The 23,965-nt window shown below is 65.6% G+C and overlaps 7 protein-coding genes across 7 annotated transcripts; 4 read left to right on the plus strand and 3 right to left on the minus strand.

Moving 5' to 3' along the window:
* Positions 1–1,640: 1,640 nt before the first annotated feature.
* Positions 1,641–3,086, minus strand: JCM10292_000668 (uncharacterized protein; the record flags this gene model as incomplete). The annotated part of the gene is made up of 6 exons (XM_076650872.1): positions 1,641–1,715; positions 1,777–1,962; positions 2,015–2,173; positions 2,228–2,359; positions 2,418–2,890; positions 2,990–3,086. 6 exons carry the CDS (start codon positions 3,084–3,086, stop codon positions 1,641–1,643), a joined length of 1,122 nt encoding a protein of 373 aa, XP_076503553.1.
* Positions 3,087–3,337: 251 nt separating this feature from the next.
* JCM10292_000669 (dynamin family protein) lies at positions 3,338–6,614 on the minus strand (the record flags this gene model as incomplete). The annotated part of the gene is made up of 8 exons (XM_076650873.1): positions 3,338–3,568; positions 3,629–3,962; positions 4,032–4,229; positions 4,286–4,740; positions 4,802–4,885; positions 5,000–5,423; positions 5,483–6,415; positions 6,496–6,614. 8 exons carry the CDS (start codon positions 6,612–6,614, stop codon positions 3,338–3,340), a joined length of 2,778 nt encoding a protein of 925 aa, XP_076503554.1.
* A 509-nt stretch (positions 6,615–7,123) lies between these two features.
* On the plus strand, positions 7,124–9,439 carry JCM10292_000670 (uncharacterized protein; the record flags this gene model as incomplete). Its single annotated transcript, XM_076650874.1, has 6 exons — positions 7,124–7,354; positions 7,453–7,548; positions 7,608–8,302; positions 8,358–8,649; positions 8,729–9,139; positions 9,224–9,439. The coding sequence occupies 6 exons, from the start codon at positions 7,124–7,126 to the stop codon at positions 9,437–9,439; spliced, it is 1,941 nt and encodes a 646-aa protein (XP_076503555.1).
* Positions 9,440–9,824: 385 nt separating this feature from the next.
* Positions 9,825–13,982, plus strand: JCM10292_000671 (uncharacterized protein; the record flags this gene model as incomplete). The annotated part of the gene is made up of 6 exons (XM_076650875.1): positions 9,825–10,025; positions 10,193–10,763; positions 10,825–10,879; positions 10,936–12,663; positions 12,729–13,177; positions 13,234–13,982. The coding sequence occupies 6 exons, from the start codon at positions 9,825–9,827 to the stop codon at positions 13,980–13,982; spliced, it is 3,753 nt and encodes a 1,250-aa protein (XP_076503556.1).
* Positions 13,983–14,403: 421 nt separating this feature from the next.
* JCM10292_000672 (CPSF3/YSH1 family MBL fold metallo-hydrolase) lies at positions 14,404–17,784 on the plus strand (the record flags this gene model as incomplete). Its single annotated transcript, XM_076650876.1, has 13 exons — positions 14,404–14,523; positions 14,601–14,792; positions 14,884–14,975; positions 15,038–15,346; positions 15,409–15,455; positions 15,512–15,692; positions 15,759–16,020; positions 16,081–16,145; positions 16,203–16,269; positions 16,329–16,496; positions 16,558–16,954; positions 17,013–17,482; positions 17,557–17,784. The coding sequence occupies 13 exons, from the start codon at positions 14,404–14,406 to the stop codon at positions 17,782–17,784; spliced, it is 2,598 nt and encodes an 865-aa protein (XP_076503557.1).
* Positions 17,785–18,080: 296 nt separating this feature from the next.
* Positions 18,081–21,651, minus strand: JCM10292_000673 (uncharacterized protein; the record flags this gene model as incomplete). The annotated part of the gene is made up of 4 exons (XM_076650877.1): positions 18,081–18,405; positions 18,505–18,676; positions 18,748–21,103; positions 21,169–21,651. The coding sequence occupies 4 exons, from the start codon at positions 21,649–21,651 to the stop codon at positions 18,081–18,083; spliced, it is 3,336 nt and encodes a 1,111-aa protein (XP_076503558.1).
* Positions 21,652–21,682: 31 nt separating this feature from the next.
* On the plus strand, positions 21,683–23,088 carry PRE1 (proteasome core particle subunit beta 4; the record flags this gene model as incomplete). Its single annotated transcript, XM_076650878.1, has 5 exons — positions 21,683–21,704; positions 22,108–22,236; positions 22,369–22,441; positions 22,522–22,859; positions 22,943–23,088. The coding sequence occupies 5 exons, from the start codon at positions 21,683–21,685 to the stop codon at positions 23,086–23,088; spliced, it is 708 nt and encodes a 235-aa protein (XP_076503559.1).
* Between the last annotated feature and the right edge of the window lie 877 nt (positions 23,089–23,965).

Genomic DNA, 23,965 nt, shown 5'->3' on the forward strand with positions numbered 1-23,965 from the left:
AGGCGAGTCAATGGCGATGGAGGGACGCATGAAGAGGTGGAGGTATTGATGGAACGGAAAAGGAGAAGAAAGGGACCGCAGGTAGCCTTCAAGCGAGGCCAGCTCGGGCTTTGCAAGCGGACCTGGCGCCGGCGCTGGCGCAGGTGTAGGCGTCGAGAACCGTTTGATCTGCTGCCACGTGTTAGCTGTGTATCTACAACTACCGAAGCCGGATCACGCACGCGAGGTTTCACGTCCTCTTCGTCAGAATCGCGGGAGAGGTCGAGAACTGCGATCTTGCGCTTCTGCCGAGCTCCTTCCGCTGTCCCCGAGGTGCTTGGGGTAGGTAGAGCGGCTGTAACAGAGGTCTTCGGCGTGCCTTGTTGCTGCTACGATGAATGCATGGATTCAGCGGAACGTCGGACCTCGCAACAACAAAGCACACACCTTGTCCTTCTCCTGCATGGCTTTTGCCTCAGCAACAACCTCTTTGCGCTCTTGACGCCGTTCCGGTGACGGCGCGCTCTCATGTCGGGGCGTGACAGGCGATATCCGCGATCGAGCAGCAAGCTCGAGCTGCGCTTCGCGCGCTTCTAGCGCACGAATTGTCTCAGTGGCGCTTTCGCGCTGAAAGTGAACAGGTCAGCAATTGCAATGAATAGTAGCGAGGGTTTCCACGCACGTCACGAGACGTCAACAAGTCCTTCTTTGTCCTGGCTTCGGCCATCATGCTGCAGAACTGCGCAGAGCCGAGACAGCGTTTCACGTCCTCGAGCACCTGCTTCTGTCGAGCGAATGCCAAGTCGACCTCCCACTGCATAGGCACGTCGTGCGACGTCAAGCGGTAGTTGAGCGTGAGGCGCAGGTCGTGTAGATGCTTGAGTGCCGCTTTGCGCACATCCCGCTCGAGGTCGGCAATGTACTCGGCGTCCTGCTTCTTGAAGTAGTCCGCGAACTGAGAGGACAGGTTGAGCGGATGATTGTGGGTGGTACACGCCTGCGTGACTCTCGTCCGGGCAATGTTCTTTTCCGTGACCGGCTCCAGGAGGATGCGGAATGTGCACGGCGGAGCGTTTGCGTCGCCCAACGAAGCAGCGTAATGGTGTTAGCCGCAGCCGAACGCAAGAGTATTGCCCATCGCGCGCTCTCGCCGACGTCCGCGTCGCTCCTGGTGGTCGCACGTCGAAAACCCTCGTTCACTGTGCGTGTGGCTCCATCAATTCCGTCGCTCTATCGAAAGCGACAGGTGTTCGACTCACTGCCTTTCCGTGTCAACATGATCTTGAAGAGGCCATGCTCGTCAAACCCGGGCCAGACTGAGCCCGCTTCGAAGCGTCACGGCGGCGGCGAAGCGCTCATGACGCGGACAGCAAGTGGAGCCAGGGAAGCGCGGTGGCCAGTCAAGGTACTCGAAGCACGGGGAGCGAAGGGAGCGCGGAGACGGAGGAGCGGTCGAGTCGCGACGCGAGCGTCCTGAGCGCGAGGCGCCAGGGATGAGACATCGCGCCTTGTTCCGAACTGCCGCGGCTTTTGACGAACGGTTGTAAACGACTGAGCTCGAGCGTCACGAGGCAGTCAAACAATTCTGTAGTTGCCTACAAGCTAGATTGCGCGTCCAAAGAAAACCGATTCAAGCTGACACTGGGGATCCGCTGCGATACCTACGCAAAGCGCTCCTTAAGCTTGCGCGCGAGAACGTTGCGGTGCGAGATCTTCATGTCGGGCCCGATTGCCGCCTGTCATCGGCGCCGCGAGCTCGCCGAGGAGGTCCTGCAGCTCGTGCGGGTCGCCGCGGACAATTTCACGAAGCTGCTGCTCGTTCGAGAGATCGAGAGAGTAGAAGCGAGGGGCGTAGGTGTGGAAGTGGAAGTCGGGCGCGAGCGAACAGAGGAAGGACTCGAAGGAAGGAAGCTCCTCCTGCGCGGGCGGAGAGACGGCGAATGGCGAACGCGAGGTGACAGGCTTGACTTCACCGGTCGTCGACTATGGAAACGTGCGTCAGCACGCCTGAGAAACGCTCCGATTCTGTACGCACCTCGTCGTCAGGATCCTCGCTTTCAACCTCAGCCTCCGCCATCTTGCCCTTCTTCGACTGCTTAGCGACGTTCGTTTTCGGTGCCATTGGAGTCGTGGGGGCACCAGCGCTCGTGCGCATCTTCTTCTGACCCGCCGAGGGCGACGGCGCTGCGTCATTCTGCGAAAGGAGGAAATGAGGCGCTTTACGTTTTGGCGAGCGCGTGGTACGCACCGCAATCGGCACCGACTCGGACCTGACGCGCTTCTGCGAGCCTGCGCTAGCGGACACATTTGCGCCGCTGCTGTTCTCGCGGATCTTGCCCGAGCGGGTCCTGTTGCTGCTGCTGGCCGTCGGCGGTATGAGCTAAGAACGACGGAAGGTGAGCAGGCAGGCCGAGCAAGATTCGAAAAGCGAGACGCACCTCGCCCTTGTCGAGGAAAATGCGCTTCTGCATCGCACTCCCCTTCACAGCCTTCTCGGCGTCGGCGCCGAGGTACGCGCGAATGTCGCGAAACGTCTGCTCCTGTGCGTCGAGCAGAGGCTGGACGTCTGTGAGCGTTGCTTGCGTGGGGACGTACCCGTCGAACTTCTTCTTCAGCGCTGGAAGGCGGGACGAGAGGGCGTACTCCTGAATCAGCGAGCTCCGTTCGGCGATGCTGGGCTCCTCGTTTTCCTTGAGGAACTCGCGACAGTACGCGCGAAGATGGAAGTCGTGGTTGTGCTCGAGGCAGGCCTGCGTCACGACCTGGCGCGGCTTGTCGGCGTTCGGCGTGATCTCGACAAAGAAGGTGCAGGGCCCGGCGCAGGAGGGCACCTTCGGGTCGTCTTCAACGAAGGCAGGGTACGAACAGGCGAGCCTCGTCCCCTTTCGACCGGCGCCAGGGTAGTCTTGCCCTGCGTGTCGGCGGATCCGACAGGAAAGTCGTGCGCAACTACGGAATCGACCAAAGCGTAAACTCGAAGACGCGGTGACGGGAGGGCAGAATGACGCACGGCCGTAGCGCCATAGCGCAATCACGAAGCACTCGCCCTCCTCCCAGTCCGGGAACTCTTTGCCGACAGCGAAGGAGGCGAGAGACGGAATCGCCATGAGCGGCGGCAGGTCAAGGTGTAGAGTCGACGGGACGGGACGAGTCGGACGTGAGAGTCGGGCGTCAAAAGCAACCCAAAGGTGTAGCAGAGGCCCGCTCAAGCCGCTCAGAAGCGCGAGAGGCAAGATGAAGGAAGGCAAGAGGCGGCGGAACTTCCGCGGACCGACCCTCTCGCACGAGTCGCTCTCCCAACCGCTCGCAACGACTTGCATGGCATCTCCGTGCGCTCTTTGAGACAAGGTGCACAAACCTAGAGCGTCCGGCCGAACGCTAGCAAGACCTTCTTCGCCTCTTCGAGCCGGTGCTTGCGCATGCTCAGCTCGGCACGCTCCTCCGCCAGCTCGGGGCTCTCCGACATCAAGCGGTGGATCTCGGTCTCGCCTCCGGCCACGAGACGCTGGAGGAGTGCGCGGGAGAGGGCCGAGGGGAGAGGGCGGATGACGGAAAAGTCGATGATTCGCGGAACGTCGTCGACGATGCGCTGTACGGCAAGTGAAGTGAGCGAGAAATCGCGCACAGGTGAACCAGGAAACATGCGCACCTTGTATGCGACTTTCCAGTAGGCGCAAGTCTGCGCGGCCGAGTCGAGTTCCTCCTCAAACATGTCCGCCCCGTGGAGCCGCGCCAGGTCCTCCTCCTTGACGGCCGAGAAACCGTACGCTGCCAGCGCAGACAGGACATTGGCGAGCTTGTCCTTGTCACGCGAAGGCGCAGCCGTCTCGCGCGCCTTTTTGTACGAGGCGAGGGCATCGTCGCGGGTGGTCGAGAAGTAGTGCGTGTTCTGCGTGTAGGGCGACGTTTCGAGTTCGAGCATGTCGTCGAGGCGGCTCGTCGCCTTCAGGAAGAGCTGGTCGAGCACGTCCGAAACGACCATGCTGCGTCGTCAACGTTCCGTGTCAGGACCCGTTGACCGTCGACAGCGTTCCGCGACAAGAGGGACGCACGCCGCGATGCTCGTCAACTCGCTCACCTTGGCCCTCCCAAAGTTGCGCAGCACGAGCTCCTCGACCGCGTTCGAGACGGGCTCGCGCATCCTCGCGAGCGCCTCGGTCGTCAATTCGGGCCAGTTCTGCAGCGCGATGCGCATGAGTGACGACTTTGCGCCGTACGGCGTGTTGAGCGGGACCTCGCGGCCTTTGTGCCTGCGGGCATTCGGTGTGAGACGGCAAACGGCAAGGTTGCGATGAGGGGGACTCACTGCTCGATGTGTGCGCGCACTGCTGTCAGAGTCATGTCGATCGAGGGCGCTGCTGCGGCTGAGAGCGGTTCACCGCTGGCAGCCTGCTTGACGGCGGCAAGCGGAGGCGGTGCAGCCCCGCTTGCACTGGCCAACGAAGCATTTGGCGCGGACGGGTCGTAAAACCCGAAGGTCGGCGCAGGCGGCGGAGCAGGCTTCGGAGTCGGAGGGGTGAAGGAGAACTGTCCGGGCTCGAAGAGGGCAAGGCCAGGTGCAGCAGCGACCGCTGGAGCAGGCGGAAGACTGAAAGAGATCTTGGACCGCGTCCCGTGCGGCGTCGGCGAAGTTGCAGCAGCCTGCTGCACGGCAGGATCCGGAGTCGGCGGGGTCAGTCCTGCCCGCCCTTGCGCCTCGGACTCAGTGATTCGGTAGCTGAGATCTGCTTGATGCGAGCCCAGCATCCTGCGCAGCGTTGCCTGAGCGTGCGAGCGACATGAGCAAAGTGGCGGGTCACCAGAAGGACCAAGAGGTACGCACGTAATGGTCCAGCTGATTCGCCTTGTACGCGCGGTCGGCGAGTACGCGGATCTCCTCCTCGCTCACCTCCTCAAGCGCGAGCAACTGCGCCACTTCGTCGGCAACCGATGCGCGCTTCTTCCGCCGCGGCTCCAGCCCATGCCCCACCTTGTGCTCTGGCGACCGAGCCGAACGAGCGCGCGAAGATGGAGAACGCACCGGCTCGCTCTTGAAACTGAATGCCTGCAATGCGCTCTCGAGCGGTTCGACTGCCGGCGCTGTCTTGGCAGTGTTCACAGCCGCAGGCGTCGCCGTGAGCTGCCCGCCGGACGCCGCCGGGTGGATCACGTTCTGCGCTCGCCACTTCTTGATCTTGTCCGCCTGCGCGTCTTCGAACGGGACAAAGACGGGCCGCGTCGCCTTGATCGCGAGCTTGAACCGCTTGTCTTCGCGGTTCTTGAGCTGCACGAGGTCGGCGTGGCCGGAGGCGCCCTGCACAAGGAGGTCGAGGTCGTGCGAGAGGGACGAGAGGCGCGTGTGCAGCTCGGTGACGGGATCGGACGAGGGCGGAGGGGGCAGAGCTTCGAGCGAGGTGCGGACGTAGGCGAGCGAGGAAGCGAGATCGGCTTGAATGGCGGGAAGCCTGCGGGAGAAAACGTATTAAAAGGGAAGGCGTAAGGAACAGGTGTCGAGGACACGCACTTCTCCGCAATGTACTGTCCGAGCCGGTCGCTGAGGAACTTGGTCAAGTTGCTCGTGCCGAGGCGGCTTTTACTGGCGAGCGAGAGCGTGTTCCACGGCGCCTGAGTCCTGAAGAACTCGACTTCGGCCGCTCGCGCCTCGGTGAAAGCGAGGTTCTTGCGCAGGTCGTCCGGCGCCGGCTGTTTCGTGACAAAGAAGCCGTTCGCGAGCTGGTGCCGCCGCCCCTCGAGAAGGTCGATCCACCCGGCGTGCTCGCCGACTTGGAGCGTGTCGGCCTTGGTCAGGACGCCGATCGTGCGCTTGCCCTCCGGGTCGGCCTCGCGCGCGAGCAGAACCGCCTTCTGGTTCTGGTAGTCGTCGCGCATCGTGATGGTGAGAAGGATCAAGGCGTTGCCCGTGATGGCTTCGCGGACCATCGACTCGATGAGCGTGATGTCGTCCGGCTCGTCCGAGTTGGCGATGATGCCAGGGAGGTCGACAAAGGCGAGGTCCGTGACCTGCGGACCCGAGATGTCGAGGCAGATCACGTTCGTCGAGAAGGACAGCTGCGCCTCGCCGCTGCTGTCTCCGCCGAACCCGCGGCCCGCCTTGGCACGTCTGACCTCGTCCTCGGGGAGCGCGAGGAAGAAGCTCGGGTCGCGGATGCGCGGGTTGAGGATGGCGAGCTGCGCACGGCGGAGCGTCGCTTCGACTGCGTTCGGGTCGTCGAGCGCCTTGCCGAACGGCACCTCGCGGATTGGGTCGAGCGGGCGGCCGGCCGGGTCGCGCTCGAAACGGAGCGATACGCGGCACGACCATGGGGTTGCGGCAGACCGCAGGCGGACCTCCGTGGGACAGCGAGTGCAGGTTCCGGCATCGCGCGGGACTTTGATGCCCGAGATGGCCTCGACGAGACTTGACTTGCCCGCCGACTGGTTGCCAATGACGGCGATGCTGTGTGCACCGGAAGGTCAGCTCATTCGCGTGTGCGGCTCGAAGGGAGTGCCGCCTGGGGCCTCGGAAGCGGAACGCACCGAGGTAGGTCGACCTCGGCAGATGCGCCAGCCGAGCGCAACGAGTCTACCAGAGAGACGAGCTGCCTGCGCTTGGCTGCATAGGCCGTCGCGGCGATGCCCTCGGCAGGAGCAGTCATGTTCGTTCCCTCAACAGGAGAACGGGGTAGCGAGCGAGAGATGGGGTTTTGCGGAGATAGCTGGGGCGAGCGTGACCACGCAGTCAGACCTTCTGAGCAGGGCCCGCGGCTCAATCAGCCAGATGAGCGGGTGGGAGAAGCGCGAAAGCTTCATCTCCTGACGGACGAACGAGGAGGCGGTGAAGAGCAACAGGGGGCCACAACGAACTCTTCTTCAGCTGTACCGACGCAGATGCACTGCACAGGCGTGTGGTAGGCCACACAGGGAACATTCGTCGCTTTCAGTTCAGGAAGCGCTTTCCCATGGAGACGTGGGCTTCACTTGACTGACGCGGTCAGCACAGCTTGGCCAGTTTCGCAGCGCTTCCGCCTGAAACCTCTACGAGTCAGTCCTGAGCACGGCATCAGGCTCGCGCGAGCGACAGAGTCAACTGACGCGGACCTTCGCAAGTCGCGCCGACTCGACGCCGCCCCTCGTGCGCTTCGCCACTCTGCTCAACTCGCTGAGAATGGCTGCCAGGTTCGACAAGCGAGCGATGGGGCACCCCATAGCTGGGCGCGACGACGAGAACCGCCCCAGCCTCAAATCGTTCCAGGACGAAGTGTCGGCGCGCAACCGCGAGGGGCGGCAGCAGGCGCATCCGCAGCGAGCACCGGCCGACGAGCTCGCAGACAAGGTCGCAGAGCTCACCGTCGAGGGCGCAGAGCCGCACGAGCCCGCAGACGGGCGCACGCTCGCCGTGAGTGTGGCTTCGCCCCGACGACGGCCAAGTGGGGGAGGAGCCGACGATCGCGAACTCGCTCCAGGGGCAGCGCTGACCCAGACAGAGGCACACAGGACCGATTACTGCACCCGACAGATGCAGATGTCGCCGCTCTTGGCGCCCTCGTCGACCGCGCTCTCGACCGCAAGCACGGCGAGATCGTTGTTCAGGTGAATCTGCATTCCCTCTCCTCGCTCATTCGCCGTCAAGCTGACGGCTAAATGTACAGCTTGGCAAGCACTCTCTGCAGCGAACCGCCGTCACAGCTCTCCTCGATTCACCCGACCCTCTCACCCCGCTCTCGCCCGACGAGGTTGTTCTGACAACTGCCCAAGTCGACACCGTCCTTTCCACGCTCCGTCAGGCGACCGTCAGCCTCAATAGCGAGGTTTCAATCTTGCACAACCCTTTCGACGCTGCCGGCCGGCCCCGAATAGACGACTCTGCGCAACTCACACCAACCGCCTCGGCCGTGAATGACGACGAGACGAGCCAGCGCTGGCGGGGCAAGACGCTGCGCCTGCTGGTGCGCCGCAAGCCCGACAGCGCCGAGGAGCTGCTCGAGTCGCGCGTCGCCGTCGTCGGCAATGTCGATGCGGGCAAGTCGTCGCTCCTCGGCGTCCTCACGCGCGGCAAGCTCGACGACGGGCGCGGCCGGGCGCGCGTCGCCCTCTTCCGCCACAAGCACGAGATCGAGTCCGGCCGGACCAGCTCTGTGGGAAACGAGATTCTGGGGTTTGCGCCCGACGGCAAGTGCATCGTCCCCGAGGACCACATGAAGGTGCAGGAGATTTGGGAGTCGACGGCGAGCAAGGCGGCCAAGGTTGTCTCGTTTAGTGACCTTGCGGGGCATGAGCGCTACCTCGCGACGACGCTCGCCGGACTGACGGGGACCGCAGCCGACTTTGTCCTCCTCATCGTCGGGTGCGTGCCGCTCGTTCGCTCTCCTTCCTGTCTTGCACTGACACCGCGTTCGCAGCGCGAATGCCGGCATCATCGGTATGGCGAAGGAGCACCTGTCTGTCTCACTTGCCCTCTCGCTCCCCGTCGTCGTCGTCATCACCAAGGTGGACATGACGCCCGCGCCCGTCTACGAGCAGACGGTCAAGCAGCTCGTCAAGATCCTGCGCTCGCCCGGGTGCCGCAAGAAGCCCGTATTCGTCAACGACGAGGGCATGGCGTGCGAGCTGGCGCAGGGGTTCGCGGGCGAGAAGGCGTGCCCGATCTTCCGCGTCAGCAACCTCACCGGCGAGGGCCTCGGGTTGCTCAGGGTACGCGCATATTTCACTCGAGGCATCCGCAGGCGCTTTCACTTTCCGCAGTTCCCGACTGATCTCTTTCGACGTGCAGACGTTCCTCAACGTTGTCCGTCCCGCCAATACGGAAGAGCTCTACCCGGTCAACGCCGACTTCGAGTTTGCGACGTCCGAGGTCTACTCGGTTCCATTCGTCGGCACGGTCCTGTCGGGCGTGATCCTCGCCGGCTCGATCCGACCGGGCGACGTCCCTCTGCTCGGCCCCGACTCGGTCGACTCGTTCATCCCGGCGGCGGTCAAGTCGATCCAGCGCAAGCGGCTCAACGTCGACTATGCCGAGGCGGGACAGGCCGTCACGCTCGCGCTCAAGCGCATCAAGCGCGCCCAGGTCCGCAAGGGCATGGTCCTCCTCGCCAAGCAGGACGCACCGCCCGTCGCAACGAGGAGGTTCGAGGGGAGCGTACTGGTGCTGTACCACAACACGATGATCACGACGCGGTACCAGGTGTGTGGGTTCAGCAGCAGCTCGAGCTTGTCCGACGGCAGCGGAACTGACTATTCGATCTTTGTTGTCATTCCTGTCGCGCAGGCCATGATGCACATCGGCTCGGTGCGGCAGACGGTGCAGATCGAGCGCATCTCGGAGAAGCAGGCGATCCGGACGGGCGACCGCGCGACAGTCGGTTTCCGGTTCATGAAGAGCGCCGAGTACCTGCACGTCGGCGACCGGTTCCTCCTGCGCGAGGGGCGGAGCAAGATGCTCGGCGTCGTCACCAAGCTGCTGCCGGACAAGTCGAAGGAATGAGCGGGAGTGAGGAGCCCAGAGGACGGGGACTCGGAGAGCGAATTGAAGGGACGGGTTCCCTGCTTGTTGTCGTCCAGTTTGTTTGGCCTGTGCGCCCGTCGTTGTTCTATCTCGCGTCGCAAATGCATTGCTCTCGTCGCCGGTCCTGCTTATTGAGAGCGACTTGAGGCGTATCGGGGCCGCTCTCCCCCTTGTTCTCGACTCGCTCACGCGTCCTCTCCTCGCTCTTCCTTCTTTCGTTCCACGCGTACACCTGACTTTGTGCACAAGGCTGAGCCCTGTCCCGCGCCGGCCCACGCTCTCTGTGCGCTTCCCTGCTCTGCCCCCGCGGCGCCGTCGCCGTCGCGTCTCGTCCTCGTCGTCTCGCCCGCTGTTCGCGGCGGCGATGCGCGAGTTTAGCAACGCGCAGGCGAGCGTCGGCTTCCTCAGCGGCGCCGACGACCTCCTCACGCGCCTCCTCCTCGACTATGCCGTCTTTGCCGAGCCAAAGCTGCACGGCCGCGCGACGGGCAAGATGAACAAGTTCGCGCGCGAGCTGCGCATGAGCGACCGCGAGATTGAAGCGACCCGCGCACTCGTCGCCCAGGTCAGTCCCGCCCGCCTCGGATGGGCGCACAGACGCGTCGGGAGCACCCGCCGCGAGCCGAGGAGGCTGGCTCGCATCGGCCAACCCGGCGGCACACGCCGGGGAGGGCTTGCGATGCGCACGGGGACAAGGACGAGGTGCTGATGCAGATTGAGACGCGCCCACAGCTCCGCACGGGCACCGTCACCGTCAACGACGCTCTCGACCAGCTCCTCGCCCTCACGCCCGTCCACCAGTTCACCCTCAAGTGGGACGACGAGCCCCTCATGGCCGCCCACGCAAAGCGCTACGTCCAGGCCCTCCGCCCCGACTCGGGCATCGCCTTCCACGAGACGGACCGCTACAAGAACCCGCGCGGGGCCAATGCCGCCGGCCGAAAGGCAAAGGCCGTCCCCGCCGCTGTCGCGACCGCCGCCGCGCGCCGCGACCCCGAGACGTTCATCGAAGTTGGCGTGTTTGCGACGCGCGACTTCAAGAAGGGCGAGGTGATCGGGCTCAAGGGCGGTGTCGCCGACTTGACCGAGGAGGAGGACGACGAGATGCGCCTGTCGGGCGGCCGAAGCGACTTTAGCGTCCTGTGGAGCGAGCGCAAGAACTGCTTCTGCCTGCTCCTCGGCCCGGCGCGCTTCGTCAACCACGACTGCCGCAACAATGTCGAATTCCAGCTTACGGGCGCAAACATGAGCTTCAAGGTTCTCGAGGATATCAAGAAGGACGAGGAGCTTTTCACCCACTACGGTGCGTGCCTTCTGGGCTTCGTCGAGCCAAAGACGCGGCTGACCCGGGGCATCACACGCAGGCGAGCACTACTTCGACAAGAATAACGCATCCTGCCTCTGCGCGACGTGCGAGGAGTGCGTACTTTGCGTCCACCGCTCTCGCCCTCAGAGTACTAATTCAGGATATGCAGGCTGAAGCAAGGCGCGTTTGCCTCGAAGAAGTCGAAGCCTGCCGAGCACAAAGCGCGCGCCTCGTCGCCGACAGCGGGCTCACGCAAGTCACGCCGCGCCTCGACGATCGCTGCTCCCGACTACAACGAGAGCCGCCCCACCGCATCGACGAGTGCCGGACACTCGGCCGTTACACAGCGTTCTGCTGCCGGTCGCTCGAGCGCCGGTCTCTCCCGCTCGTCCTCCGTGCCCAACCTCGCCTCGACCTCCCGCTCCTCTCCCGCTCGCGCGCGCCCGCGCTCCTCGCGCATGAACCCGACTCGCGGTGCGCCCTCACCGGCCGACGCCCTGCGCTCCGGCCCGCGGGGCGTCATCCAGCCCAAGCTGCCTCCTCCGCCCGCGTACGCCAAGGACTACGCCTGGGACGCAAAGCGGCGCGTCGCGCGCTACACCGGTCCGACGTCGTGCCCCGTCGACGAGGCGGCGCTCGTCGCCGCGAAGCGCAAGGGCGCGCTCTCGCGCTCGCAGTCGGCGCCGTCGGTCGTCGCGCTCGGCAAGCGCCGCCGCAGCACTGCTGACGCCGACTCGCCGCTGCGGCGCTCGAGCCGCGAGAGCAAGAAGCCCCGCTCGAGCGTCGTCAAGCTCAAGCAGGTGCGGCTTGGCGAGCGCAGCTCTTCGCGGCTGTCGGGCGCGGGCGCGACTGCGAGTGCGCGGGACCGCACGTTCGCCAAGTTGAGGATGGCGATGGGTGAAGACGAGGAAGATTCGGACTTGAGCGAGCTGAGCGAGGAGGCAGAGGAAGAGGAGGACGAGGACGACGCAGAAGACGAGCAGGCGGCTGATGACGACGAGGCGGAGAACGAGGACGCCAAGATGGTCGAGGCAGAGCTGCTGTCGCCGCAGCGCAGCACGCCCGCTGCTGCTGCAAGTGGCGCCGAGTCGCCCCTGCCTTTCGCCATGCCGTCTTCTGCCCGACCGACTCGCAGCAGCGCAACCTCCGGCTCTATCGCTGTCACCGCGACAGCTAGCGTCACCCTTACGAGGGACGAGCGCTCGACGCGCTCGCAGACGGCCGAGACGACCGTTTCGTCTGCGCCACCGTCCGCCTCGACCGTTGCCGTCCGCTCGCTCGCCGTCGAAGTAGGCATGTCGACCTCGACGCCGGCCGAGGAACGGCCCTCGCCACAGCTGCGCTATGCGTCGGACGGCTCGGACGAGCTCGAGGACCGCATCGTGCTGTGCGAGGTGCCCGAAAAGGGCAAGGGTCGCGCCTCGCCCGCGCCGTCCGCTTCGCCCGCCGCCGCCGCTTCGCGCCGCATCCCGCTCGGCGCGCCCTCGCCTGCGTTCTACTCGGCCTCGTCCGCCCCTGCAGATGATACTGGCGGAGGTGGCGGGACAGGCGGCGGCGGGAGTGGGCCGGCGGCCTCCTCGTCGTCGTCAAATGCCCAGCCGGGTTTTCGGCAAGGCCCCAGCACTGGAGGGGGCGGTAAAAGTACTCCGGGCGATGGTGTGAACGGAGGTCCGGCGGGAGGAGGAGGAGGCGGCGGCGACGATGAGCGCAGGGAGGATAAACGCGCGTTGCCGGCGGACATGATGGACCTCGAGGACGGAGAAGAGGAGGAAGAGAAGCCGAAGACGGGCGAGGAGGGCGAGGGAGCAGCAGCGTCGGCCATGGCTCTCCCGCTCGAGGGCGTTCCACCCGACCCGGAGGATGCGGCTGCAGCGCTACTCATGCTCCTCGCAGCACCGTGCGTCGTTCTCTTTGTTCTTACAACGGTCTCATTCACAAAATCTGAATCTCGCACAATTGCAGACCTCGCGCCCGCACGCCCAGCTCGACTGCGCCGACCCCGCCGCAAGCAGAATCGTCGAGCGCGAGTGGCGCCAGTCGCGCCGCCTCGACTTCCCGCGCGGGCGCCACAGCCTCGACCTCGGCGTCGAGCACAAGTGCGCGCCGCAAGCGCACATCGGAGGAAGCGTCCGGCGCGTCGCAGAACCCGCGGTCGACGCGGCGGCACTCAAAGCTGCCCGAGACGCCGGTTCCTGCCCAGTCGACATCGAGGAGGCCGCGTGCATCTGTCGCTGCTGCTGCGTCGCCACCGATCCGCGCGACAAGGCAGGCTGAAGCGGCCGCCGTAGAGAAGGCCAAAACGGAAGCTAGGCGCACGCGGTCCAAGCCGCTGCCAGGCAAGCTCGAGGACGTGCTGTGCGCGCCCGAGACGCTTGCAGCGACTGGAGGTTACGATTGGGAGAAGGGGCGATGTGCGTCTCCCGCCTCGCGACGTTTCAACCGATCTCCGCTGATGCTGTTTTCGCAGACATCTCCAAGTTCGAAGCTGTACGCGACCCGTCGCACGACCCGCGGCCGCCGGCGCGCTCGTCGCCTACGCCTTCGCCGCCGCGAACGGCTCGCGCAGCGGTAACGCCCATGGAGCCTGTTGCTCGGCCCGCTCGGTCCGCACCTCGCCCATCTCTTCCGCTACCTGCCAAGGTACCGACGCCTCGGTCTACCGGAACGTCCGCTGCGCAGAGTGCAAGCTCGACTCGTAGCGCGATTGTGGCGACGCCCGTTGCTCCGCCAGAAGGAATTCGCTCGACTCGGCGGTCCTTCCCGATTTCACAGCCGCTGCGCGATCTCATCTACTCGCCGGCAGCAGTTGCAGCGAACGGTGGCTGGGACCCAGTCAAGCAGGCCTACGTGTCGGCCGCCACGGCCGCCGCCGCAGCGCCGCCCATCGCTTCGACCTCGTCTGCGCCGTCAGGTCGACGCGCCTCGTCCGCCGCTGCCGATGCAGCAACCCTACGGAAGCGCCCTGCTTCTCCGTTTTCACCCGCGCCCGCCGCCTCCGCTTCTTCGTCGTCGTCCGCGCCGCCGGTCGACAAGCGCACGACGCGCCGCTCCTTTCCGATGGCGGGCACGAAGGTGTCGGACCTCGTCTACTCGCCCGCGGCGAGGCTCGTGTCCGGCGGGTGGGACCCGGTCGCCGGCAAGTACGTTTCGGCGCAAAAGGGCGGAAGCGACAACAACCCTGTGCCGGAAGCGTCGTCGTCTCGCCGGACGGGATGAGCGTGGACGTTCCGAGTTCTACCCGGTCGTGTCTCCACACTCGTTGTGTCTGCTGCATCATTCTCTCGCGTGCTGTCTGCTCCCCCATTCTGTGCCGTAGTGATTCTGTCCTCCCTCATCTCATCGCTCTCCTGCTCATCGTGCATGTCTGCAACATCGTTGCTCGAAGTCTTCCGCGAGCCGGACCGGATGGTTCGGCATATACCGCAAGTGTAGAGAGCTCTGCGCAGAGCAGCGGAAGCAAGGGTCGCTCTGCCTTTCCGCGAGGGTCCGCCTCTCGCACACGCGCATTCCCTGCCATCGTCGCCGCGCAGAGCGCCAGTCGACCGCGCAGTAGCTCAAGGAGTAGCTCAGACCAGCTTACACGCCGTTGCTGCACCTGCACGAGCTGCCTGCCGCTGTTCCCGTCCTCATCGCTGCGATGGCGCCGAACAAGCGCAAGGGACCCGGCGACGTCGCTGGGGTGGCCCAGATCTCGCCAGAGGGCATCACTGGGCTCGACGACGAGATGGAGGTGCAGCTGCTCGGCGCAGGACAAGAGGTGCGCCCATTCCCGCCTCATCCTTCGTCGCGTCCCCGGTCACTCTCGCTCACTCAGCCGCGCACACCGCTAAACAGGTCGGGAGGTCGTGCTGCGTCATTCGGTACAAGGGCAGGACCATCGTGTGCGATGCGGGCGTCCATCCGGCCTTCTCTGGCATGGCCGCCCTCCCCTTCCTCGACGAGCTCGACTGGTCCACGGTCGACGCCATCCTCATCACCCACTTCCACCTCGACCACGCCGCCAGCTTGACCTATGTCATGGAGAAGGTGCGGTGCCGTTGTTGAACGTAAATAGGAGGAGGCGGAGCGTCAAGAAAGTGCTGGACTGACCGGCGGCCGTACCTTCTTGAATGCGCAGACCAACTTCAAGGAGGGCAAGGGCGTCGTCTACATGTCGCACCCGACCAAAGCTGTCTACCGCTATCTCATGAGCGACTTTGTCCGCGTCTCGTGCGTCTCGCTCTCCGTCTACGAACATTCGCCCGAACAAGCTGACCCCAGTACACTCGCAGCACCGCCGGCTCCGACGACAACCTTTTCACCGAGACCGAGATGATTGCCTCGTTCAACGAGATCCAGTCGTTTGACTTTGAGCAAGAGATCCTCCTCCCTCCCTCCGACACCTCGTCCGCCTCGGTCCGCTTCACCTCGTTTGCAGCAGGGCACGTACTCGGCGCGTGCATGTTCTTGATCGAAATCGCGGGGGCCAGGGTGCTGTACACGGGCGACTATTCGACCGAGGAGGATAGGCATCTGGTCCCGGCCAAGGTGCCGAGCTGGGAGCGACCACCCGATGTCATGATCTGCGAGTCGACATATGGGTGCGTCTAGGAGCTGGCACTGCTGGCAGTCCACGTGGCTCATATGCTATTGCACACTGCAGTGTTCAGTCGCACGAGCCTCGCCTGGAGAAGGAGGCGCAGTTCACCGGTTCGTCATCTTGCATCATCCGATGCGGCCGTGCCCACTGACCAGCGATCCCTCAGGTCTCGTCCAGTCAATCTTGAAGCGCGGCGGCCGCGTCCTCCTCCCCGTCTTCGCACTCGGTCGTGCGCAGGAGCTGCTTCTCCTCCTCGACGAGTATTGGGCCGAGCATCCCGAGCTGCAGCACATTCCGATCTACTTCGTCTCGAGTCTCGCGATCAAGTGTATGGACGTCTACGGCCAGTACGTCCCGAATCGTCAGGTGCTGCGTTCATCCGGGTCCCGGTTCTCATCCTCCGTCGCTCGCAGGTACATCCACACCATGTCGCCCAACGTGCGCGCCAAGTTTGCGCGCGGCATCAACCCGTTCGACTTCAAGCGCAAGGACTCGTTCGTGCGCCCGCTCGACCGCGGCATCTCCAAGCTGAATGACCGAACCCCCTGCGTCGTCATGGCGTCGCCTGGATTCTTGACGAGCGGCGTCAGCCGCGAGCTGCTGGAGAAGTGGGCGCCGGATCCCAGGAACGGGTTGATCATCACGGGGTACAGCGTCGAGGGCGTTATGGCGCGGGTGCGTTTCGCTTCGTGACTCTCGGCTTCGCGTTCTTTCCTCACACCATTCAAACTGCAGACAATCATGAATGAGCCGACGGAGATTCACGCATTGAACGGAGGCGCGAAGATTCAGCGGCGATTGTGCGCCGCATCCTCTCACTATCTCGCGGACATTCTCTCATTGCAACTGTTGCGCAGATCCGTCGACTACATCTCGTTCTCGGCGCACGTCGACTACACACAGAACTCGAAGTTCATTGACGAGGTTCGCTTCAGGCCCATCTCGTCGTCTGGCCGAGAAACTCACGGGCTCGAATCTCGCAGGTGATGCCTTCTCACCTCATCCTCGTTCACGGCGAGGTCAACAACATGTCGCGTCTGCGAGCGGCGCTCAAGGCGCGATTCGCCGAGCGCAAGAACGACGTGCAGATCTACACGCCGAGGAACGTCGAAACGGTGAAGCTCAAGTTTCGCGGCGAGCGCATGGCCAAGGTGCGCCGTGTCATTGACAGACCGATGACTTCTACAACGCTGACGCGAGAGGCGACTGCAGGCCCTCGGCTCTCTCGCCAACAAGGCTCCGACCGCTGCGACACCCGTCTCGGGCCTGCTCGTCTCGAAGGACTTTTCGTACACGCTTCTTTCGCCCGCCGACCTGCGCGAGTTCACCGGTCTCTCGACGTCGCTCATCCTGCAGCGGCAGCGCCTCGCGCTCTCGGTCTCGTGGGACCTCGTGCGGTGGCACCTCCAGGGCATGTACGGCAAGATCGCCGAGGGCCGCGACGGAGAGGGCGTCCCGACCATGCGTGTCATGGAGACGGTCGACGTCAAAATGACGGACAAGCACGAGCTCGCGATCGAGTGGGTCGGGGGCGTCACGAACGACATGATTGCCGACTCGGTGCTCGCCGTTGTGCTCGGCATCGAAGGGAGTCCCGCGAGTGTCAAGAGTGCGCCTTCTTACCTCCAGCGAGGAGAGACCGCGCTGAACGTGTTTGCGTTTCTCAGAGACAACCGAGGACAACCCGCATCACCACCACCATCACCCGCATCCCTATGCCGAACCCCCGACGCCCCCTCGCACCGCCTCCCCTTCCGACCCTTCCTCCTCCTCAGGACCGGCCTCAGCAGCAGAGGACGGCAGCGACTCGGACGCGCTTCTCGTCCCGTCCCGCCTCGACCGCCTGATCGCCTTCCTCGACTCGTACTTCGGTCAGGTCGAGCTCCTTCGCCCGGAAGACATGCCGACGCCCCCACCATCGGCTGTAATTCCCGAGCCAGATGCGGCGGAGGCAGCGGCAGTGGCGGTCGAGGCTGCACCGACAGAGCCTGCGGAGAAGGTAGAGGATGCGGCAGCAGCAGCAGCAGAGGCGGAGAAGGAGAAGAACGAGCCGCAGGCGCAAGCGGACCGCCCCCGCGCGCCCGTCATTCGCGTCAAGCTGGACGAGCACTGGGCGGACGTGCGCGTCGAGGACTTGGTGCGTTCCCCTGCTCGTATATTTGGCAACGCACGCGACTGACTCGCCTGCTCGACTGTTCGCTCAACTTGCAGACTGTCTCGTCCGACTATGAGCCTCTGCAGCGCCGCGTCGAGTCGGTCGTGCAGATCGCCCTCGCCATCGTTACGCCGCTTTCTGCGCTCGCGCCGGGCAAGAACGGGATCGAGGTCAAGGGGATGGGTTTGGCGGACGAGATCGAGCGGAGCAAGCGGAGGGCAATGAGGCGCGAAAAGGCAGAGGACGCGCTGGACCAGGTGCCAGAGGAGACGGAGCAGGCGTAGCCGAAGCAAGCTCACTCTCAGGTTCAACGCGAACTGGGTCCTCGCGGACTCGTTGAATTATGCACAGATAGTAGACAATGCACAGCGCGAGAGGATGATGAACGCAAGAGGCCACAACATATCTACGACTGGGAAAGGACCAAAGTGGGGAGGGATGAGGCGAGTAGGACAGACAGACGCGACTTTTAGCGAGAGTGTGTATGCAGAGAGACAACCACGAGTACTGAAACACAGGCAGACAGCTACCAGGGGAAGGACGAAAACATATGTCTATGGAAATGAGGGACGAGGGCGTATCAAGTCGCAGCGCTTTGCGCCGGCGCATGGGCTGCCCACCACTTTTCCCACCCTTCGAGCTCGACGCGGATGCGCTCGACGCGCTCCTCGTCGACGGGGTGGGAGCGGAACAGCCCGTCGAGGACGTCGTCGCCGCTGGCAGAGGGCGAGTGCGCGTGCGGCGCGTACTTGGAATGCAGCCGGAGCGGGTGCGGGTGCGACAGCTGCGGGGGAGGCGTGGTCGATGCCGAGGGGGACGAGGGCGCGTGGTGCGCGGGCGAGGAGAGACGGTCCTCCCAGAAGGAGAGGGCAAAGTGCGGGTCGATGCCAGACGAGGCGAGGAGCCTGGAGGACGTCAAAGGTCAGCCATCTTGTGGGACTCAAAGCCTCAGTCACGCAGTGGCCAGGCGACGTGGCCACAGGCGATGGGCGCAGAAGACGCACCTGAGCGCGACGACGTCCGCCTCGCTCTCGAGCAACCGGCTCTCGCACGAGTTGACCGCCTGGCCAAAGAAGCCGAACCCGCCCCTCGCGCCCTCGCTCAGCGACTTGCCCACCGCGTCGTTGATGAAGGGCCCGAAAAACGCTGTGATCGGATATGCGAGCGTGCGGATCACTGTTGCTAATGGAGCGTCAGCGAGCCACTCTACCGCAGTAGCGGAGCGGGGTAGAGAAAGGAAAGCGCACCGTCGCTCGTGAGGCGCGAGATGTGCGGCACGAGGAGCGTCGTGCTCGCATAGCTCTCGAGCGTGTGGCTCAGCGCGAGGTGCGCGAGCTCGTGCGACAGGAGGACGGCGAGCGCGCGCGTCTGCGCGTCGGTCGGGAGTGCAGGCGGGACGAGGTTTGCGGCGATCGGGTCGGGGAGAGGGTGGGCGGCGGGCGCGTGAGAAGAGGACGTCGACGAGAGGCCAAAGAGGGAGCGTGACGGTTTCGGCGGCGTCGGCGGTGGCGTCGGGAGCTCGTCCATCGCCACGCCGTTCCGCCCGAGGATCTCGTTCAAGAAGCCCGTGTAGACGACGATGACGCCCCTCCTCGGCTTGTTCGCTGCGCCCTCTGCTCCGTCGACACCCGCCCCATGCAAGCCCGCAACCTCGTCCGGCCCGAATCCGAACGAGAACGCATTCGCATCGTCGCGGTCGACGACGAGCAAGTCGTACTCGAGCCGGAGCTGCCCCCCGGTGCCGCTGGCGGACTCGGCCGAGGCATGCGCGACGTGGTGCTGGTGCGCGTAGCGCTTCTCGAGCGTTTTCGCGAGCAAAAGCTCGTCGCGCCATGCGCCCGACGCGCCCTCGCCGAGCGCCTCGGGGCGCGGCTCGAGCGGGTGGCTCGTCGGCGGCGGGCGGAGGAGCCCCGCCGCAGGTGTCGCGGCGGCGGCGGCGGAGTCGGCACCGCGCTCGAACGCGCCGGGTGCGCCGCGCTCGAGCGCGCGGAGGACGGCGTCGGCCCAGCGGACGCGCCAGTCGCGCGGGTCGAGCACCTCGCCGCCGAGGAGGATCCTGCGGCCGGTGAGTTCCGAGCGCCCCTCGTCCGGGATCGAGAGGACGTGGCGGAGGATGCTGACCCAGTCGCGCGTCGTGCCCTCTTGCTCGGCGACGCGTGCCGAGGCCGGGACGGCGGGCGCGGCGTCGAGGACCGAGTGCACGAGGTCGGCCTCCTCGGCGGGCGAGAGCATGACGACGCGCCAGCGTCCCGTGATGGGCGTGCGCTCGAGACTCGCGAGCGCGACGAGCGCGAGGAGGACGAGCGGCGTGAGGACGAGGAGCGGGACGCCGAACCCGGCCGTCCAGCGCGTGAAGGGCGACGACGCCGTCTCGAGCTCGCGCAGGTGGCACTGGAGCGCGTGGCGCCCCCAGATGCTCGACGTGAGCGAGGTCGGGTCGCGCGTGTAGCGCGTGCGGAGCGAGTGGATCCAGCGCGAGCGCGCCGCGAGCGGGAGGAGCGTGAGCGAGATGCGCGTGACGAACGCGAGCGCGTTGAGCGCGGCCGACGACTTGAGCACGGTCGCGAGCGGGAGGAGGAGCGGGAGGCCGAGCTCGAGGAGCGGGAGGCCCAAACAGGGCGCGGCGAGCGTGGGCGGGACGACGGGCGGCGGGAGGAGCGGGTGCAGCCGCCGCGCCGTGCTCGACAGCGCGCGAGACGCGCCCGCACGCAGCGCGAGCGACGCCGTGGCGGGAGCGGCAGGCCTGCGCGCTTCGAGCGGGGACGCGCGCGCGAGGGGCGCCGGGCGCGCCGGCGACGCGCGCACGCGGAAGGCCGGGTTGTCGAGCTCGCGGAGGCGGATGCTCGCGAAGCCCGTCTTGAGGCGGTGGAGCGTGTGGGCGTAGCGGACATAGTCCTGCGGCGCGTGGTAGCGCATCCACTTGATCCCGCCCGGGCGGTGCGTAAAGTGAGCGTGCTTGGCACCACGGTTCGGGTCGATGTTCGACGGGCGGAAGGTCGCGCCCCAGTATGACGAGCGGAATGCGTCGTGGTTGAATGGCCCAGAGCGGTGCTGCTGCTGCTGCTGCTGGCTCTGCTGCCTTTGCTCGCCCGAGCTGCGCCTCCCAGCTTGCGCGCGGTGCGCCAGCAAGAGCCTGCGCACGCTCGCGACATGGCTCTCGTGCGCCTCCCTCCTCTTGACAAACTCTTTCCTCCCTCCCCTCCTGAACCTCTTCCGTGCCCCTCGCCCACTGGCGCACGCTCCCGAGGACGCGGCGGCGTCCCACTGGTGCATGGTGCGGCAGACATGGCGGAAGTGGGCGCGCCGCTGTGGGTCGCGGCGGCGACGCTCGTTGAGGGCGAGGTACCAACCCCAGCCGGACGTGGCGCCGCGCGCGCGGCAGCCTGCGATGGGCGAGGCGCAGCCCGGGTCGCCGTGGCTGCATGAGGACGGGTGCTCGTGCGAGGACGAGGAGCGGCGGTGTGAGGAGCCAGAGCCGGACTTGGAGTGCGAGTGGGTGTGGTGGCAGTCGTGCGTCTGGGCAGCGGAGGGAGACGAGCGGCGAGCGAAGGACGAGGAGGAGGAGGAGGACGAGGCTGAGGCGGCTGACGAGCGCTTCGCAGCCTGTCGGGTTTCGTGTATCAGTCTTCGTGGTCATGAAGGACGACATCCAAGAGAGGCCGGCGCACCTGCCTGTGAGCCTCGACCTGGCCCTTTGCGACCCTCCACCACCACGGTCCGCGCCCCCTCGAGCGCCTCAGCGTCTCGATGACGCCGCCTGCGACGCCCCTCAGGGGCCTCTCGGCGGCGCGGTCGTGGTCGTGGTGGCCATCGACGACCTTTGCGGCGCAGGCGGCGCTCGTGGCGAACGAGCGGTGCGGAGCGGGCGGGCGCCAGCCGGACGACGAGTCGCCGTTGGGGACGTATCTGCCCTGGGCGGCGGGGCGGAGGCGGGCGTGGGCGAGGGTGTAGGGGCTGGCGTGACGGAGATGCGCGAGGGCGGTCTGGGTCGCGGTGGGAGGTGCGATCGAGGGAGCAGGGGATGCTGCGGATGCGAGCGAGTGCGCGAGTGCGAGCGCATGCGAACGGGCGTGCAAGGGCGCTGCGGGGTTGCGGACGGGGAGGACCGAGGCCCTGAGTGCACCCAGTGCTCCGCCGAGCGTGGGCGGCATGGCAGCGCGAGGATGGACGGACGCGAGGCGGATGCGAGTCAGGGCACGGCGACGTCAACGGCAGAGACAGCGGGCGATCAGAGGCGCAGGTGCGCCCGGGCGGACAGCGTGCGCCAGACTCGGCGCAGGTTTGAGCGGCTGAATCGAGCGGGAAAGAGCGACAGCGACGAGAGCGAGGCGAGACGAGAGCGGGCAGCAGAGATAGAGTCGGAACCACCCGACACCGCCCGGCGAGAGGGTGCCAGTGCGAGTGGGTATACGAGTGCATCACACGCACTCACAAGCTCGCTCTACCCGCCTGGAAGCAAGCAAGCGCGAGTCGCTCTCATCGCCTCGTCGCTCGCCCTCACCGCGACCTTGCCTCTCCTCCTCCCCCACCCCGCGCACCATGGAAGGCGAGTGCACCAGCACCACCCCCGCATGCACAGCACCCGACTGACCCCGCCACTTCCGCAGTCTCGTTTGGCATCACCGGCAAGGACTACGTCCTCTTCGCGTCCGACACCTCGGCCGCCCGCTCCATCGTAAAGATGAAGGGCAACGAGGACAAGCAGAAGGTCGTCGGAAAGCACCTCGTCATGGCCTGCGAGTCTCCCTCTCCCTCTCAGTCCCCCTCGAGACCACCCCACCACCCCTCCCTCGCCGCGTCATCTCGCCCTCCTCGCCCCTCGCTGCTCCGCGCACGCCAAGATTGACCGCATTCGCTCCTGCACACAGACTCGGGCGAACCGGGCGACACGGTCCAGTTCGCAGAGTACGTCGAACGCAACCTCCGCCTGTACCAGATCCGGTGCGCTACTCCCCTCTCCTCCCTCTCTACGACCCGGTCTCGCAGTGCTGACTCGCCCACACACCTGCGCACTCGAGCAGCAACCACATCCCGCTGCGCCCGCCCTCGGCCGCCGCGTGGGTGCGCACGCAGCTCGCGACCTCTCTGCGCTCGCGCAAGCCCTACTCGGTCAACCTCCTCCTCGGCGGCTTTGACCCGACGACGGCCGCGCCCTCGCTCTACTGGATCGACTACCTCGGCACCCTCGGCGTCGTCCCCTATGCCGCGCACGGCTACGGCGCCTACTTTGCCCTGTCGACCATGGACCGCTGGCACGACCCCAACGCCGACCTCGCGCAGGGGCTCGACCTCCTGAAAAAGTGCATCTTCGAGCTCGAGACGCGCTTCATCGTCAACCTCGGCGGGTGGACCATCCGCGGTCCGTCCCCTCTCTCCCCTCTTTCCTTCTCCCTCTCCGTCCTGCCGAATGCTGACCCCCTCTCCCGCACCCCACGAGCACAGTCGCCGACAAGGACGGCGTGCGGCAAATCAACCTCGACGGCACCCCGTACGAGCCCCCCGTCCCGCCACCCGTCGCGGGCGCAGGCGCGGCTGAGCACGTCGAGGCACAGCCGCAGGGGGCACCGGCGGTCGAGGCGGCGGCGTAATGGGCTTTGGCGCGCGAGGGGCGAGACACCCGTGTATACAGTACTTTGAGCATCCAATGCTGCGAGAGAGTGCATGCATACCCAGGAAGAGCGGAGCTCTCGTTGCTTTCTCTCGATGGGCACCTCGAGCAAGTAGCCGTACGCAAGGTGCGGAAGAGCTTGTCGGCTGTTCAGTAGCAGCTGCTACGCCTGTAGTAGAGAAGAGCATTGTCGCCCTACCTCACGGATACTGCCTCGCGGTCGATGCAAGTCGCCTTTCGCACGCGGACTAGTCCGTTTTCGCGAATTGTTCGCGCAGTGGAGCCTGTGATGAACAGTCGGTCGCGGACGAGCCACTGATCGAGTGACTGACCAAGCCAACGGCAGCGCGTGTCGAGCATGAGTCTTTGCACAGCGCGGCGCATCTGGCGAAAGTGCTGCATCCACTCGCACTCGACCTGCTTGAGCTCCACTCCAGTCCGACAGCTCACCCACAGGGCTCGCGATGAGGAGATGCACGTCGCGCTCTCTGTATCCTCGCGCGTCCGTACCGCCCGAGGCCCGTCGGCTGCGCGGAGCGCAGGCTCAGGTCCTCCTTGAGGTTGCTCGCTGTCTGCGTGGGGCGCGTGGACAAGTGCTATGGCTCTCCGGTAAATGGCGCGCTAGAGGCGTCGGAGCTAGCGGCGACGGGGGAGAGAGAGATAGCGGAAGGCGGAGCGGAAAATGGAGCGCCGAGTTCGACAGTAGCACGGCCAAGAGGTCACACGGCGCTCTGCACGACTGGATTTAGTGCGTATTGTCTGCGCTCAAGCGCTCCCTGGAGCTGAAGAAGCGCAGCGATGAAGCGATGAAGCGGCAAGAAGTCGCGCAGAGGAAGAGAAAGAAGCGGCCGGGCAGC

The sequence above is a fragment of the Rhodotorula paludigena genome (assembly GCF_050403205.1).
Source record: "Rhodotorula paludigena JCM10292 DNA, Rt_paludigena_JCM10292v1_ctg42, whole genome shotgun sequence".
NCBI classification, from domain to species: domain Eukaryota; kingdom Fungi; phylum Basidiomycota; class Microbotryomycetes; order Sporidiobolales; family Sporidiobolaceae; genus Rhodotorula; species Rhodotorula paludigena.